The 12702-nt window shown below is 38.9% G+C and overlaps 1 protein-coding gene across 50 annotated transcripts in view; it reads left to right on the top strand.

The window, feature by feature from the left end:
* ENOX2 (ecto-NOX disulfide-thiol exchanger 2) overlaps positions 1-12702 on the top strand; it is a 315538-nt gene that overhangs the window by 277911 nt on the left and 24925 nt on the right. For 35 of the 50 annotated variants that reach the window (XM_017349914.3, XM_070066476.1, XM_070066484.1 and 32 more), the window contains one exon: positions 7438-7558. In XM_017349914.3, coding sequence (XP_017205403.1) covers positions 7438-7558 — 121 coding nt within the window. The remainder of the gene's footprint in view (positions 1-7437; positions 7559-12702) is intronic. The other 15 variants (XM_070066497.1, XM_070066506.1, XM_070066504.1 and 12 more) reach the window with 1 other exon arrangement.

Here is a 12702-nt window from a genome sequence, read left to right as displayed (position 1 = left end):
CACTCTCATCCTTCCACCAGAAGCCAACACTGTATTAATCTACTCAGAAAGAGGGTTTGGAGTAAGAAGGAAAACAACTCAGGCACTAACTTTGATAACATGTGGCAGGCAATCTATTTTGCCGAGTCTTTTTCATTGCTTTACTTTCCTGATTTATATGTATGTGAGGCTCCTACCAATTCAAGACTACTTCAGATAGTTTATGAGAAAACAGAATTAAAAATCAGTTTCTTTTACTGCAAAATATTTTAAAATCCATGTAGTTTTTATAATATACATTTCTATGAACTCTTTGAAGACCCCTCAAATGTATGGATTTCAAAAAAACATTTTTAAAGTTTATTTATTGGGACAGAGTTAGAGAGAGAGAGAGAGAAAGAGAGAGACAGAAAGAAAGAGGTCTCCCACCCGCTGGTTCACGCCCCAGATGGCCACAATGGCCAGAGCTGGGCCGAACCAAAGCCAGGAGCAAGGAGCTTCTCCCAGGTCCCTCATCCAGGTGCAGGGGCCCAAGCACTTGGGCCAACTTCCACTGCTTTCCCAGGCCATTAGCAGAGAGCTGGATCGGAATAAGAGCAGCCGGGACATGCTGGCACCACAGGCAGAGGGTTAACCTATACAAGTTCACTAAGACACAATGCCAGCCCCGGATTTCAAAAACCTTGCATCAAAATAAATTTATGTTTTAATTCTAATATAGATGAACTTTTTGAAGTACCCTTTTACAATTGAAAAGAGCAACAAGAAAAGGCAAAGTACCTTTGCTTGCTGAAAGTATCTACAGTCATTTTACTGGTACTTCTGTGTGTTGCACACATTTTCTACAGAATCCTTTAAAACCTAGGTGTTTCTGTGAAGCTGGCCTAAATTAAAGACTAAAACTTAGATGACATATGAAAACTAGAGCCATAGCCATACCCCTCTGCATGCTGCCTAGCATGAACTTTTATAGCATTGGGCCAGAGGAAAGGGGACTGGATAATTGCTAGACTTCTTGCAAAATGAAATGATTGCTGAAAGAACTTTGTCTCTAGATTGGCTAGCCTACCATTCCAAACTCTGAAGAACTGTTTAGAAATATATATTCAAGTCATCCACATACCCTTGTTTTAGGATCCATTTGCACTAACACTAGCTATTGGCTATTCATCATCAAAAAACATAATAACCCAATTTAGATCAACCTAATTGTATTGCCATTGTGTATCATACAATAGACATTGATTAACAAAGATCCTGTGTTGTACTTTGCTTCATTGTATTAAATGATATCTCAAAATCAAATTTCTACGTAAGTATGGAAGCTAGCTCCCTCTCCTCTGCTCCTTCCCATTGCCTCCTCTAACCCTTTGCCCCCAAGTTTCCTGTTAATGTTGAAAGTCTGGGTACGTAGAATCTTGTTATACATTTAATAAGGAAATTTGCTTTTCTAGCAGTCATGTTTCTGTCATAAAACGTGAATAAAATGAATTTAAGTCCACATAAATTTGTGTGAATCTATGGTTAGGTAATTAATGTGTAATGATTTATGATTTGCTTACTTTATAATAAATCAAAAATGTTTGCTGGTACAAAAGTGATTGTTTTTCATGCATTTCCCTCCATCTCAGGCTTTAGTTTTATTCTATCTGAAAGTTCTTTGTCCTCCATTGTGGAGTGCTGGGTAAGTTTCTAAGCCTCAGGGAAAAAAAATTCCTTCGAACAGACTGAAAGTCATCATAATGTGTTTCAGAAATTATTAACAGCTCATTATTGAAATGAAAAATACCAAAAATCTACAGTAAGCCAAGAAAGTGGTATCAAAGCTTTAGGACTGTCTTACCTCTTCAGATGTAGTTTATAGTGACATGACCCAGTCAGCTTCAGGTAGAGATTTTCAAGTGCAAGGTGTTGAACATTGCTTTTGCACACCATTGTCCCTCCTTTGGTTCCAGCACTGGATCCAAATGTCAGGGAAATAGGACAAATCTAGGAAGTAGCTGTTTCCCTTGCTCTCTGTACTTCAGTGACCCAGAGTCCTTTCCCTGCCTATACCTAGGTCCAAGCTAAACACAGTATATTCCTCAGGTATGAAATGTCTTCAGAAAGTTCATGGAAAATGTCTATTATGAAAAGCACATGGATAGTTTTTTTTTAAGTTTTGCAGTAAAATAAACTTATCATTTTAAAAGTTTATGGCACATTTTATTTTTTAATTTTTATTTTTGTTTGAAAGATTTATTTATTTGAAAGTTGGAATTACATATAAGGAGAGTCAGAGTCAGAGAAAGAGATCTTCCATCCTGCTGGTTCACTCCCCAAATGGCCAAAATGGCCAGGGCTGGGCCATGCTGTATCCAGGAGCCAGGATCTTCATCCAGGTCTCCCACTTGGGTGCAAGGGCCCAAGGAATTGGACCATGCTCCACTGTTTTCACAGGCATATTAGCAGGAAGCTGGATTGGAAGTAGAGTAGCCCATTTGGGATGCAGCTATACCACATTGCTGGCCCCTACTTATTTAATTTTAAAAGGCAGCACAACAGAGATAGAGACAGAGATCTGCCATCCACTGATTCACTCCACAAATGTTCACAACTTCTAGGACTGGGCAAGCTGAAGCTAGAGCCTAGAACTCCATCAGGGTCTCCTATGTGGGTGGCAGGGACCCAGGTACTTGAGCCATCATCTTCTGCCTCCTAGGGTGTGCATTAGCAGGAAGCTGGATTAGAAGTATAAAGGAGACTTGAACCCAAGCCCCCTCCAGTATGGTATGTGCAGGACCCAAGCGACATCTTAACTGTGTGTCACAACACTCTCCCCAAACTGATCTTTTAACTCCATCTCCCCACAAAGGTTCTAACATCGTCTTGCATATGCTGCCTTTTAACCTTTCACTCTAAAGGTATTTGTTGGGGTTCTTCTCACAGTAGCTCTTTTCTGATCCAGCTGGGGAATGGAGAAGAGGATACCTCAGATACTCTGTATTTTAATGATAAAGTTTTCAAAGAATGAAAATCTCACTCACTTTGCCCAGGAGTGCTATGATTTACTAAATGCTCCACATATACTATTGTGTGGCACTCCACTTCTGGTGTTCTCTTTGGCCTTTATCCCATTCATCTGACATAGTATTGGCTCTTTATAGAGAATAATGATCTAAGCCTTAGTTCCTTAGTTTTGTTTGTTTGTTTTTGGATCTAAGAAGGATTGGGTAGTGGGTAGAGGACTCTGAGCTCTACTATTTCGCCTGACTGACTGAACAACTTAGAGTAACCGTCTCCTTACCTTTTCTTCCCCTTATCTCATTATTAGCTAAAGCAATTCATGTTCCTGAAGTATTTTGAGACATTCAGATAACATTTGCCCATAGATCTGTTATGTTTCTAGGGATTTTTGAAGATGTGAAAGACCTCTAGATAAACTATAACACATACTTATTGAACTTTTTTATATAGCTAAGAAGAGATTATGCTTGCTTACCCAGCTAGGAGCAGAAAAGATGCTTTGTAGATGCTGAACAGCTACAGGACATGTTGTAGCTCTCACATCTCTCTGCCCTGGGATTCTCCTGTAGAAGGAACACAATTTACTCTTTTGAGAAGCACAGTGACTTTCCTGGAGTTAAGTGATATGTCGGTGAATTGAGAAGTGTTCTCTGCTTATTTCCTTGACAGTCTACATTTTTGTTAGGCAACTAGAAAGTCACGACTTCTTCTTACGCAGTAAGTTGTATGATATTCAAATTTGCCATTGTCAAACATCATAATCACCTTTCCAATAACAGCTCTGATGATAACTGAAACCCAGATTCTTGAGACAGAATAAATTCAGAGAAATGAGAAATTTCTTTATTATTCTCTACAGTGAATCAGAATAAGACATAGCAAATCTCTCTATCTTGACATGGCCCTTTAAAGTTCATTTTTCTCAAGCAAGTCATTATTTTCTTCTATTTTAAGTAATGTCCCTGTAGCACGTGGAAGATGCTATGTTAGAGTCTGATTTTTTATATTACTTCTTAACTATCAATGATGATATTGAATGGCTCACATTTTTAAAGGGCCTTTTATTTACTTCAATAAAAATTTAAATTGAGAAAGAAAGCATTATTTTTCCTGATAAATGAAACAGAAAAGGAGGATATTAGTTGAGATAGTTACTAACTATAGCATTAATGATTAAGAAAGCAATCTGAGATAACCAAATCCCATATTGGAGTACCTGGGTTCCAGTGCCAGCTCTGCTTCCAGTTCCAGTTTCCTCTAATGCACACCCTGGAAGACAGCAGGTGATGGCTCAAATACTTCAGTCCCTGCCATCCAGGGAAGAGACCCTATGGAATTCTGGACTCCTGGCTTTGGCCTGGCCTAGCACTAGGTGTTACGGACACTTGAGCAGTGAACCAGTGAGTGGAAGATTCATCTCTGTCTCTATCTTTCTGCCTTTCAAATAAGTAAAAATAAGTTAATAAAATTTTTTTAAAAAGAAATCTGTATGAAATTGTAATCCCTCTAAATGGAGGCAATTTTCACCAGACAGCTTAGACTGTGTCCTTTATGACTGCCCAGTAGGGGCTAAACCTAGACAAGGAATTCTCAGCTCAGTGCTAAGGAGACTCTGACAGGCATCAAGTAGCCCCTGAATAATTGCAAGCTGCTTCAAAGTACACAGTTCTCAGTTCTCAAGCTTAATTTTTAAACTGGATTTTCCAGTGTGATTGTGATAATCTCCAGTGTTCCTCATGCCTTCCTGAAGATATGTGTTTACATCTAGTAGCACTTTCCTTCAGCCTGAAGAACCTTCTTTATTTAGCCTTTCTTACAGAGCAAGTCTATTGGTTAAGAATTCTTGCATTTACTTTTGTCTGAAAATGTATTTCTCTCATCTTCATTGTTTTTAAAGATTTATTTATTTATTTGAGAGGCAGAGTTACAGACAGAGAGGGAGAGACAGAGAGACAGATCTTCCATTCACTGGTTCACTCCCCAAATGTCCACAACATCTGGAGCTGGATGTGAAGTCAGGAGCCAGTAGCTTCTTCCAGGTCTCCCACGTGGGTGCAGGGGCCCAAGGAGTTGGGCCATCCTTCACTGCTTTCCTAGGCCATAGCAGAGAGCTGGATCAGAGGAGGAGCAGTTGGAACACCAACTAGCGCTGACATGTGATACCCGCACCGCAGGCTGAGGCCTAACCAACTACACCATAGCGCCACCCCCTCTTCATTCTTGAAAGATGTTTTTCTCTAACTATAGAATTCTGAGTGAATGGATATTTTTATTTTGTCTTGAACTTTAAAGATATTGTCCCACTGGCTTCTGGCCTTTATTGTTTCTGAAAGAGGTAGTACCTTTCAAATTGTTATTCTCTATATGATGTATTGTTTTTCTCTGCATATTCCAAGAATTTCTTTTTATCTTTAGTTTTCTGCAGTTTGACCAATGATATTCCTAGAGATTTTTTTTTTTCACAGATATCCTGCTATGGGTTCTCTGAGCTCTTTAAAATGTGTAGATTGATGCCTTTCATCAAATTTGAGAAATGGTTAACCATTATTTCTTTGAACCTTTTAAAATTATTCTCTCTCTGCTCTCTGGGATTCTATTTATATATATATGTTACACCTTTGTTTGCAGTCCAAGTCCCTGAGGCTCTGTTTTGTTTGAACATACATTTCTCTTTGTTTTTCAGATTGAATATATTTGTATTGAATATATTTGTCTTTAAGTTCTCTCTTTATTATGTCACCTCTATTCTATTTTTAGGCTCATTCAATTATTTTTTTCCAATTATTTTTATTTCATATGTTGAGATTCTGTGTTTTTCAGATTTAAAATTACCCAGATGTATTACTTAGCAAACAGGGAATTAAAGCAGCTATTGTAATTATGCTTATGATATAAAGCAAATATGCTCATAATGAATAAAAAGATGGGGATATAGCAGCTGAAGAATAGCAACTTCTTTGATTCTTTTTATTCCCAGACAAAAGAACCTTTGACTCATTTTAAAAGTTTCTGTTACTCTGCTAAGGTTTCCTATCTTTTCATTCATAATGAGCATATTTTTTTAAATCATGAGCAGAGTTACAATAGATATTTTAATTCCTTCTCTGTTTATTATACATCTAGATCATTTCAAAATTGGCCTCTGTTCTCTTTTCTCTTGGAAATTGGTCATGTCATCCTAATTCTTTGTATGTCAAGTAATTTTGGACTTTTTGAAGAGTACTAATATTTTCTGAATATTTTGTTGTGAAGACCCTAGATTCTGTTTTGTTCCTCCAGAGAATGTTGACTGTGTTTCTGTGTTTTCTTTTTGCTTTAATTATCAGTTCTCTTGGTTGAATTCAATATGAAAATTCTATCTCTTGGATAGCAGCTGAAAGCTTCGTTAGTTATTTTAGCCCTAACTGTGCTGTTTGAAATATGCCCTGTGCTTTTATAGTTCAGGGGTTATGCAGAAATTTAAATAGATCTTACACATAGAATTTTAATTTCTCTCCCTCTCCCTCTCCCTCTCCCTCTCCCTCTCCCTCTCCCTCTCCCTCTCCCTCTCCCTCTCCCTCTCCCTCTCTTTCTCCCTCTCTCTCTCTCTGTGCATGTGCGTGTGCATGTGCATGTATGTGCATGTGCATGTGTGTTTTCCTTTCTGGGATCCCGCCTCACTTTCCAGTGGCTGTGGCTGCCCTGAATTATCTCTTCAAATTCTTTAGGCCGTAAAAAAAACTATAGGTTTTCTGTTAGAACTTTAAACATTCTATAGAAGCTAACTCTGGTCTGCCCTCAGACCAACAGGCCCTTTAAATACTGAGAGACTGTCCCAATGCTGTTCTCTTCTTCCACAAGTCAGCTCCTCTTCAGAATATACCTACCTTTGTTCACTCTCTAATGCCACTGAGCAATTATGGACTTTGTTTTGGGTTTGTGTGTGTTGTCCAAAGATTACAGCTGTTATCCATGGGAGGGTTGATTTGTTAGCAGTTTGCCAATGATAGCTCATTTTTCCATAACTTGTAAAACTGCAAAACAAATGATTAAGAACTCTCTTGAGTAAAACTATAAGAGGACAGGGGAAAGAAGAGCAAGAAGCAAAATTAAATGGTCTGACATGGGAAGGTAAAAATGGCAGAACCCTTAAGGGAAAGTCTAAGTAGTCCACATAAAGGGTAGGGGATATTTCCTGATCAGAACTTTCTAGTTTGGGAAGGATACAAAAATCATAGACTTCCAGAACTGTGCATCTGGAAAGAAAGATTAATGCAAAACAGAATGTATCCAAGTCTGCTTTTTCCAGTGAAACTGTGTCAGTCTCAACATGCCCTTTTCCTTTGCCTTAAATGTACTCTGAGGGGTTTTTTGAATGTGCCATAAAAAAGCTGCTCTATTGTACCCCTAGCACTGTTCATTTCCTTAACATTTTCAATGCTTCTGCCTAACTAACATAACTTTTCACCTTAGGAAATTCGCAACATTCACAATGATGAATTAATGGGAATTAGGCGAGAAGAAGAAATGGAAATGTCTGATGATGAAATAGAAGAAACGACAGAAACGAAAGAAACTGAGGAATCAGGTAAAGGTGATTCTGCCTTGATTTATTTAATAAGCATATAGTTACGGGGTGGTATTTTCAGATCTTTCACACCCAGTAAGGAATGGTCATAAATCATCAGACTGGGTACCAGCTAGCAGTAATTGATGAGGTCATACACGTACACACTGACTGAGTATCAGCACTGTGGCCATAGGATTGTCTGTGGTCTTCATTTATCCCCATCTTACCTCAAAGTGCCTAATTAAAAGTATACTTTCAAGACTGGCATTTAGTACAGTGGTTAAGACATTGCTTGGGATAGTGACATCCCATGTTGGGGTGGCTGGGTTTGAGTCTAGCTCCATATCCAATTCCAACTTCCTACTGTTGTACACTTTGGGAGGAAGCAGGTAATAGATCAAGTAGTTTGTACCCTGCCACACCATGGGAGACCTGGACTGAGTTCCCAGCTCTTGTCTTTAGTCTGATTCAGCCCTGGCTATTTTGGGTAGTTGGGGAGTAAACTAGTAGAATATCTCTCTGTCTGGCTCCATCCTTCTGTATGTCTCTCTGCCTTTCAAATTAAAAAATATTTTAAGTGGACTTATTTTTCCAAGAAGTACTGAGTTTTTATGTAGCATTTTTCTATATTTGGTTTGTACTCATTAATACTTTTTGTAATAGAAACCATAAGAAAGCATAAGCATAAATAGGTAACTAACCAACCTTTAAGGAAAGATGGCTAGATCCCTACATCACTAGTACCTTAAAATTAATAACATGTTTAAGATTTTAATTTTAACACAAATATATATAGCAAAATAAATTATGGAAAATCTCTGTGTCTATCCTCTCTCTCTCCTCTTTCATTCCCTCCCCCTCCCTGCCTCTCAAATAAGTAGATAATAATTAAAAAAAAAAGAATTTGGTTATATGATTTGTGGTGAAGATCTACAAAGAGACATCATAAAATATTTTGATAAAATTAAATATGTCTGTAAAAAAACACAATTGGAAGAAAATCTGCCCACTAATGGGTAATATCTGCAACATGGGACAGTCTGCTTATCTGTTGCCTTCCATTGTGATTACTTGGGGTGTATTGGGAACCAAGCAAGAGTCCACAAACAGTTGTCTTGGTAAAGACTTTTGCTCTTATCTAGTATAGTCAGGACATTACTTTGAGACAGGCCACAGTGTGGATCCCTGTGGGTCCTATAAGGCAAATTTTCGAACAACAGGACAACACCCTAGCCTTCAATTTCATAATAAACTATCTTGGATGGGAGTATGCAATGAGAGAGAATACAATAGCCAGAAGACCAGTATTTGTAGGCAAACTGTTCCAGACAAACTTAGAAGCTTGATTGTGAGAAGGTACAGTGAACCTAAAGTTAAAAGACACAAGTTCTGGTTCCATCTATGTCTTCCTTAACCTAGAAGGAGCTTCTTCCCCACTGAGCCTCAGTTCCCACACTTGTAAGACAAGGGATTTGTAATGGCTAAATTATCTAATCCCTTCATTTATTAATTATTGTCTACCAAGCACAGTGCTAAACATTGGAGATTTAGTGATCTATTGTCATGTGTGTGTGTGTGTGTGTGTGTGTGTGTGTGTGTTGGAGGGGGGAATTATGATTCAAATCTGAATTTCCTGGTTCCAGTACCTGTGTATTGATGTCAGTAGTTCTACACCCACTTGAGTGCTGTTAGAACCTTACTCCTTGAACAGAAACTAGTAAGGAAAGAAAATTCTCCAGTCAGACTTTTTTCTAAAGGCATTCATTCAGCTGTTACATCTGAATTTTCTCTATTTTACCCATATATTAGATCCTTAAACATACAAATGGCTGTCTATATTGGATAAGTGCTTTGTAATCAGCAGTCACCATTTGCAGAAGTGAACTAATTACTGCAAATAAATACTAAAAACTAGTAGCCAAAACATACAAAAGAGTTTAATAACAATTGAGCCATTCAAATTATTTAAGTGCTTAGCTAGGATGTTTTATAGCTGATTAATCTTTTAACTTCTATGATTACCTCCACGTCAGCCTCTACAGTATTGTATACAGTGTTTATCCAGTGATACCATGAAATAAATGCAACCATAAGTTTGAGCATCCACTTGATGAATTGCTGCATTTGAGGAGTTATTGGGGGAAGAGAAGGGTGTGTGGGAGATTCAGATTGAATGCACTTACTAGGGTTATATAATTGCATTTTGCTTCTGTATCTCTTTTGAGTTAAAAGCTGTATTGGCTACTGCACAGAATCTTATTCGTTTAGAGACTGGAAACTCCCTGACAGATCATCTTAGAGCTATTTTCTTTCCTGTTCCACATGCCAGGATGCTGCTTTGTCAAATAAAGCTATCTACAATAGACTTAATGGAGCTTACCAAATAGCTTTTCTCCCAGAAGGTTTCAATTCATTTTAATTCAAGGACTTTTGCGCATTTTTCTTTCTCTTGATCGTATCTAATTCTGTTATCTTGCTTCTGTAGTACTCAACTGCAGAAATCCTGCTCACGGTGAGCCAGTGAGAGAGTCTGCAGTTTTTATCTAAATCAGCTCCATTTTTTCACTACCATTTGGTTTTCCAATTAAAAATGTAAGCAACTGGATCTCAGAGTTGTTATTTCCTCTGTCTGTGCTACCAAACTTGAATTCTAGGAGCCAGTAGCATGTTTCTGGTTGAATTTTATTTCCCAAGAAAGTAAAACCAGACTAGCAGCTACAGTTACTTTTTCTTGAGTGCTACAAAATTTCTGTTCTTGGAGATACTCTGTTAGCCAGCCCATATTTGTGATACAGTACTTGAAATACTCTTGCCATAGAAGAAAGGTCTGCTGTGCTCAAAGCAGTGTGTTGAAGAGTAAATTAGGATTGTGAAATTACTTCATACTGTTGTTAGCCATAATGAAAAGTACAGGTACCCAGTAAACTTAAGAAAAATTGCTCCCTTTCAACATCCATCTTCTCCCTTCTTCACTTAAACTAGTGGTTCTCAGAATTAGTATAACAAAAGAGCTTTTGGATTACCTTTAAAAATTCAGGTTTCTAGGATACCGAGTCTGACCTTGCAAGTCTGTGATGAAGTTTAGGAATTATGCATTTTGTTGGCATCCTAAGTGATTCAGATGCTGGTGTTTGAGGGAACACTTTTAGGAAACATTGACTTAGACTAATCTCTTCCATCATTCGAGCCAAAATTTTCTCCTTCCTTAGTATCCAGTCTCCTTCTGATTCCCACTATCCCCCTTTAAAAGTTTAATCAAGGGCCAGTGTTGTGGTACAAGGGTTAAGCCACTGCCTGCAACACTAGCATCCCATATGGGTGCCGGTTCAAATTCCAGCTGCTCCACTTCCAATCCAGCTCCCTGCTAATGCATCTGGAGAAGCAGCAGAAGATGCCCAAATACCTGAACCCCTGCCACCCATGTGGAAGACCCTGATGGAGTTCCAGGCTCCTGTCATTGGCCTGGCCCAGCCCTAACTGTTGCAGCCATTTGGGGAGTGAACTAGCAGATGGAAGGTCCCTCTCTCTGTGTGCATCTCTCCCTCTTTCTCTGTAACTCTGCCTTTCAAATAAATAAATAAATAAATAAATAAATAAATATTTTTAAAAGGTTTAAACAATTAAGTACTGTGTCCCATAAACTGATAAAAATAAAAATGTAAATATATGTGACTCCACATAAAATATAAGAAATATCACTTTGTGTTAACCCAGAAGATAATGATTAGAATGCACCAAGAGCAAGAGATATCAGTATGGGCCAGAGTAGTCACAGTGAAAACTGATCAAGGCCTTACAAGATGAACAGGTTTGGGTGAGAGGAAGAAAGATGAGAAAGCATCTTGGTGGAGGAGAGGGGTGGAAGGGTTTAGGGCTGAAAGAGTGAAATAAGCATGATGTTTATAGGAGGATAAAAGACTGGCTCCAAATTACAGGGAAACACGAATAACAACCTTCAGTTGATCATGGTAGACAGTATGACACAATAAGCATAGCTTGCCCATGGCACTAATATGATGAGAGAAATACAAATTATACATTTTAGAAGATAATTTTGGATTAAGAGATACCAGTCAGAGATTTTTAGGAATAGAGATGTGAAGTGGTGGAGGTTGATACTAGAGGGAAGGCAGTAGGAACTGGGAAAAACATGGTACATGAAAGGGAGGCAATGAGGAATATGAAATTAAAGATACTGTGAATCATTGTATAGGAATAACAAAAAGTCTTTAGTGACAGATTGGATTTAGATGATGAATAAAAGGAATGAGTCTTAGGTTTTCTAGTCTGGGGGACTGATTGCATCAATTCACTAAGCATGCCATTACAAAGTACCACAAACCAGGGGGCTCAACAGACAGAAATGTATTGTCTTTGTACTGGAGGCTAGAAATCTGAGATCAAGGGGTCAGCAGGGCTGGATCCTTCTGAGGGCTGTAAGAAGAATCTTTTCCATGCCTCCTTCCCAGCCAGCCTCTGGTCATTTGCCAGCAGTGTTTGATGCGCCTTGGCTTGTGGATGAATCACCTCAATCTCTGCCTTCATTTTCACATAGCGTTCTCTGGATGTGTGTGTCTGTCTCTGTTTCCAGTTTTTGCCTTTGTGTAAGTGATAATCAGGACCAACCTTAATCTCGCCCTAACTTTTTTTTTTTTTTTGACAGGCAGAGTTAGACAGTGAGAGAGAGAGAGAGAGACAGAGAGAAAGGTCTTCCTTCCGTTGGTTCACCCCCAAAATGGCCACTATGGCTGGCGCTGTGCCGATCCGAAGCCAGGAACCAGGTGCTTCCTCCTGGTCTCCCATGTGTATGCAGGGGCCCAAGCACTTGGGCCATCTTCCACTGCCTTCCCAGGCCATAGCAGAGAGCTGGACTGGAAGAGGAACAACCGGGAAAGAATCCGGCACCCAACCAGGACTAGAACCTGGGGTGCCGGCGCCGCAGGCAGAGGATTAGCCAAGTGAGCCACGGCACCGGCCTCCCTAACTTGATTACCTCTGTAAAGACTCTTTCCAAACAAGGTTACATTATGAGAAATTGAACATAATGTTTTGGGAGAAGGGGTAGATACAGTTCAACTCATAACAGTAAAACTGACAGAAATGGACTGATGGGTAGGACTGACTTGCAAAATATGATGAGATCAGCTTCACCTAATAGGTAGTTAGGA

The sequence above is a fragment of the Oryctolagus cuniculus genome, chromosome X, assembly GCF_964237555.1.
Source record: "Oryctolagus cuniculus chromosome X, mOryCun1.1, whole genome shotgun sequence".
Classification (NCBI taxonomy): domain Eukaryota; kingdom Metazoa; phylum Chordata; class Mammalia; order Lagomorpha; family Leporidae; genus Oryctolagus; species Oryctolagus cuniculus.
The sequence above is the reverse complement of the archived record's forward strand: the minus strand, read 5'-3'. Positions and strand labels throughout refer to the sequence as shown.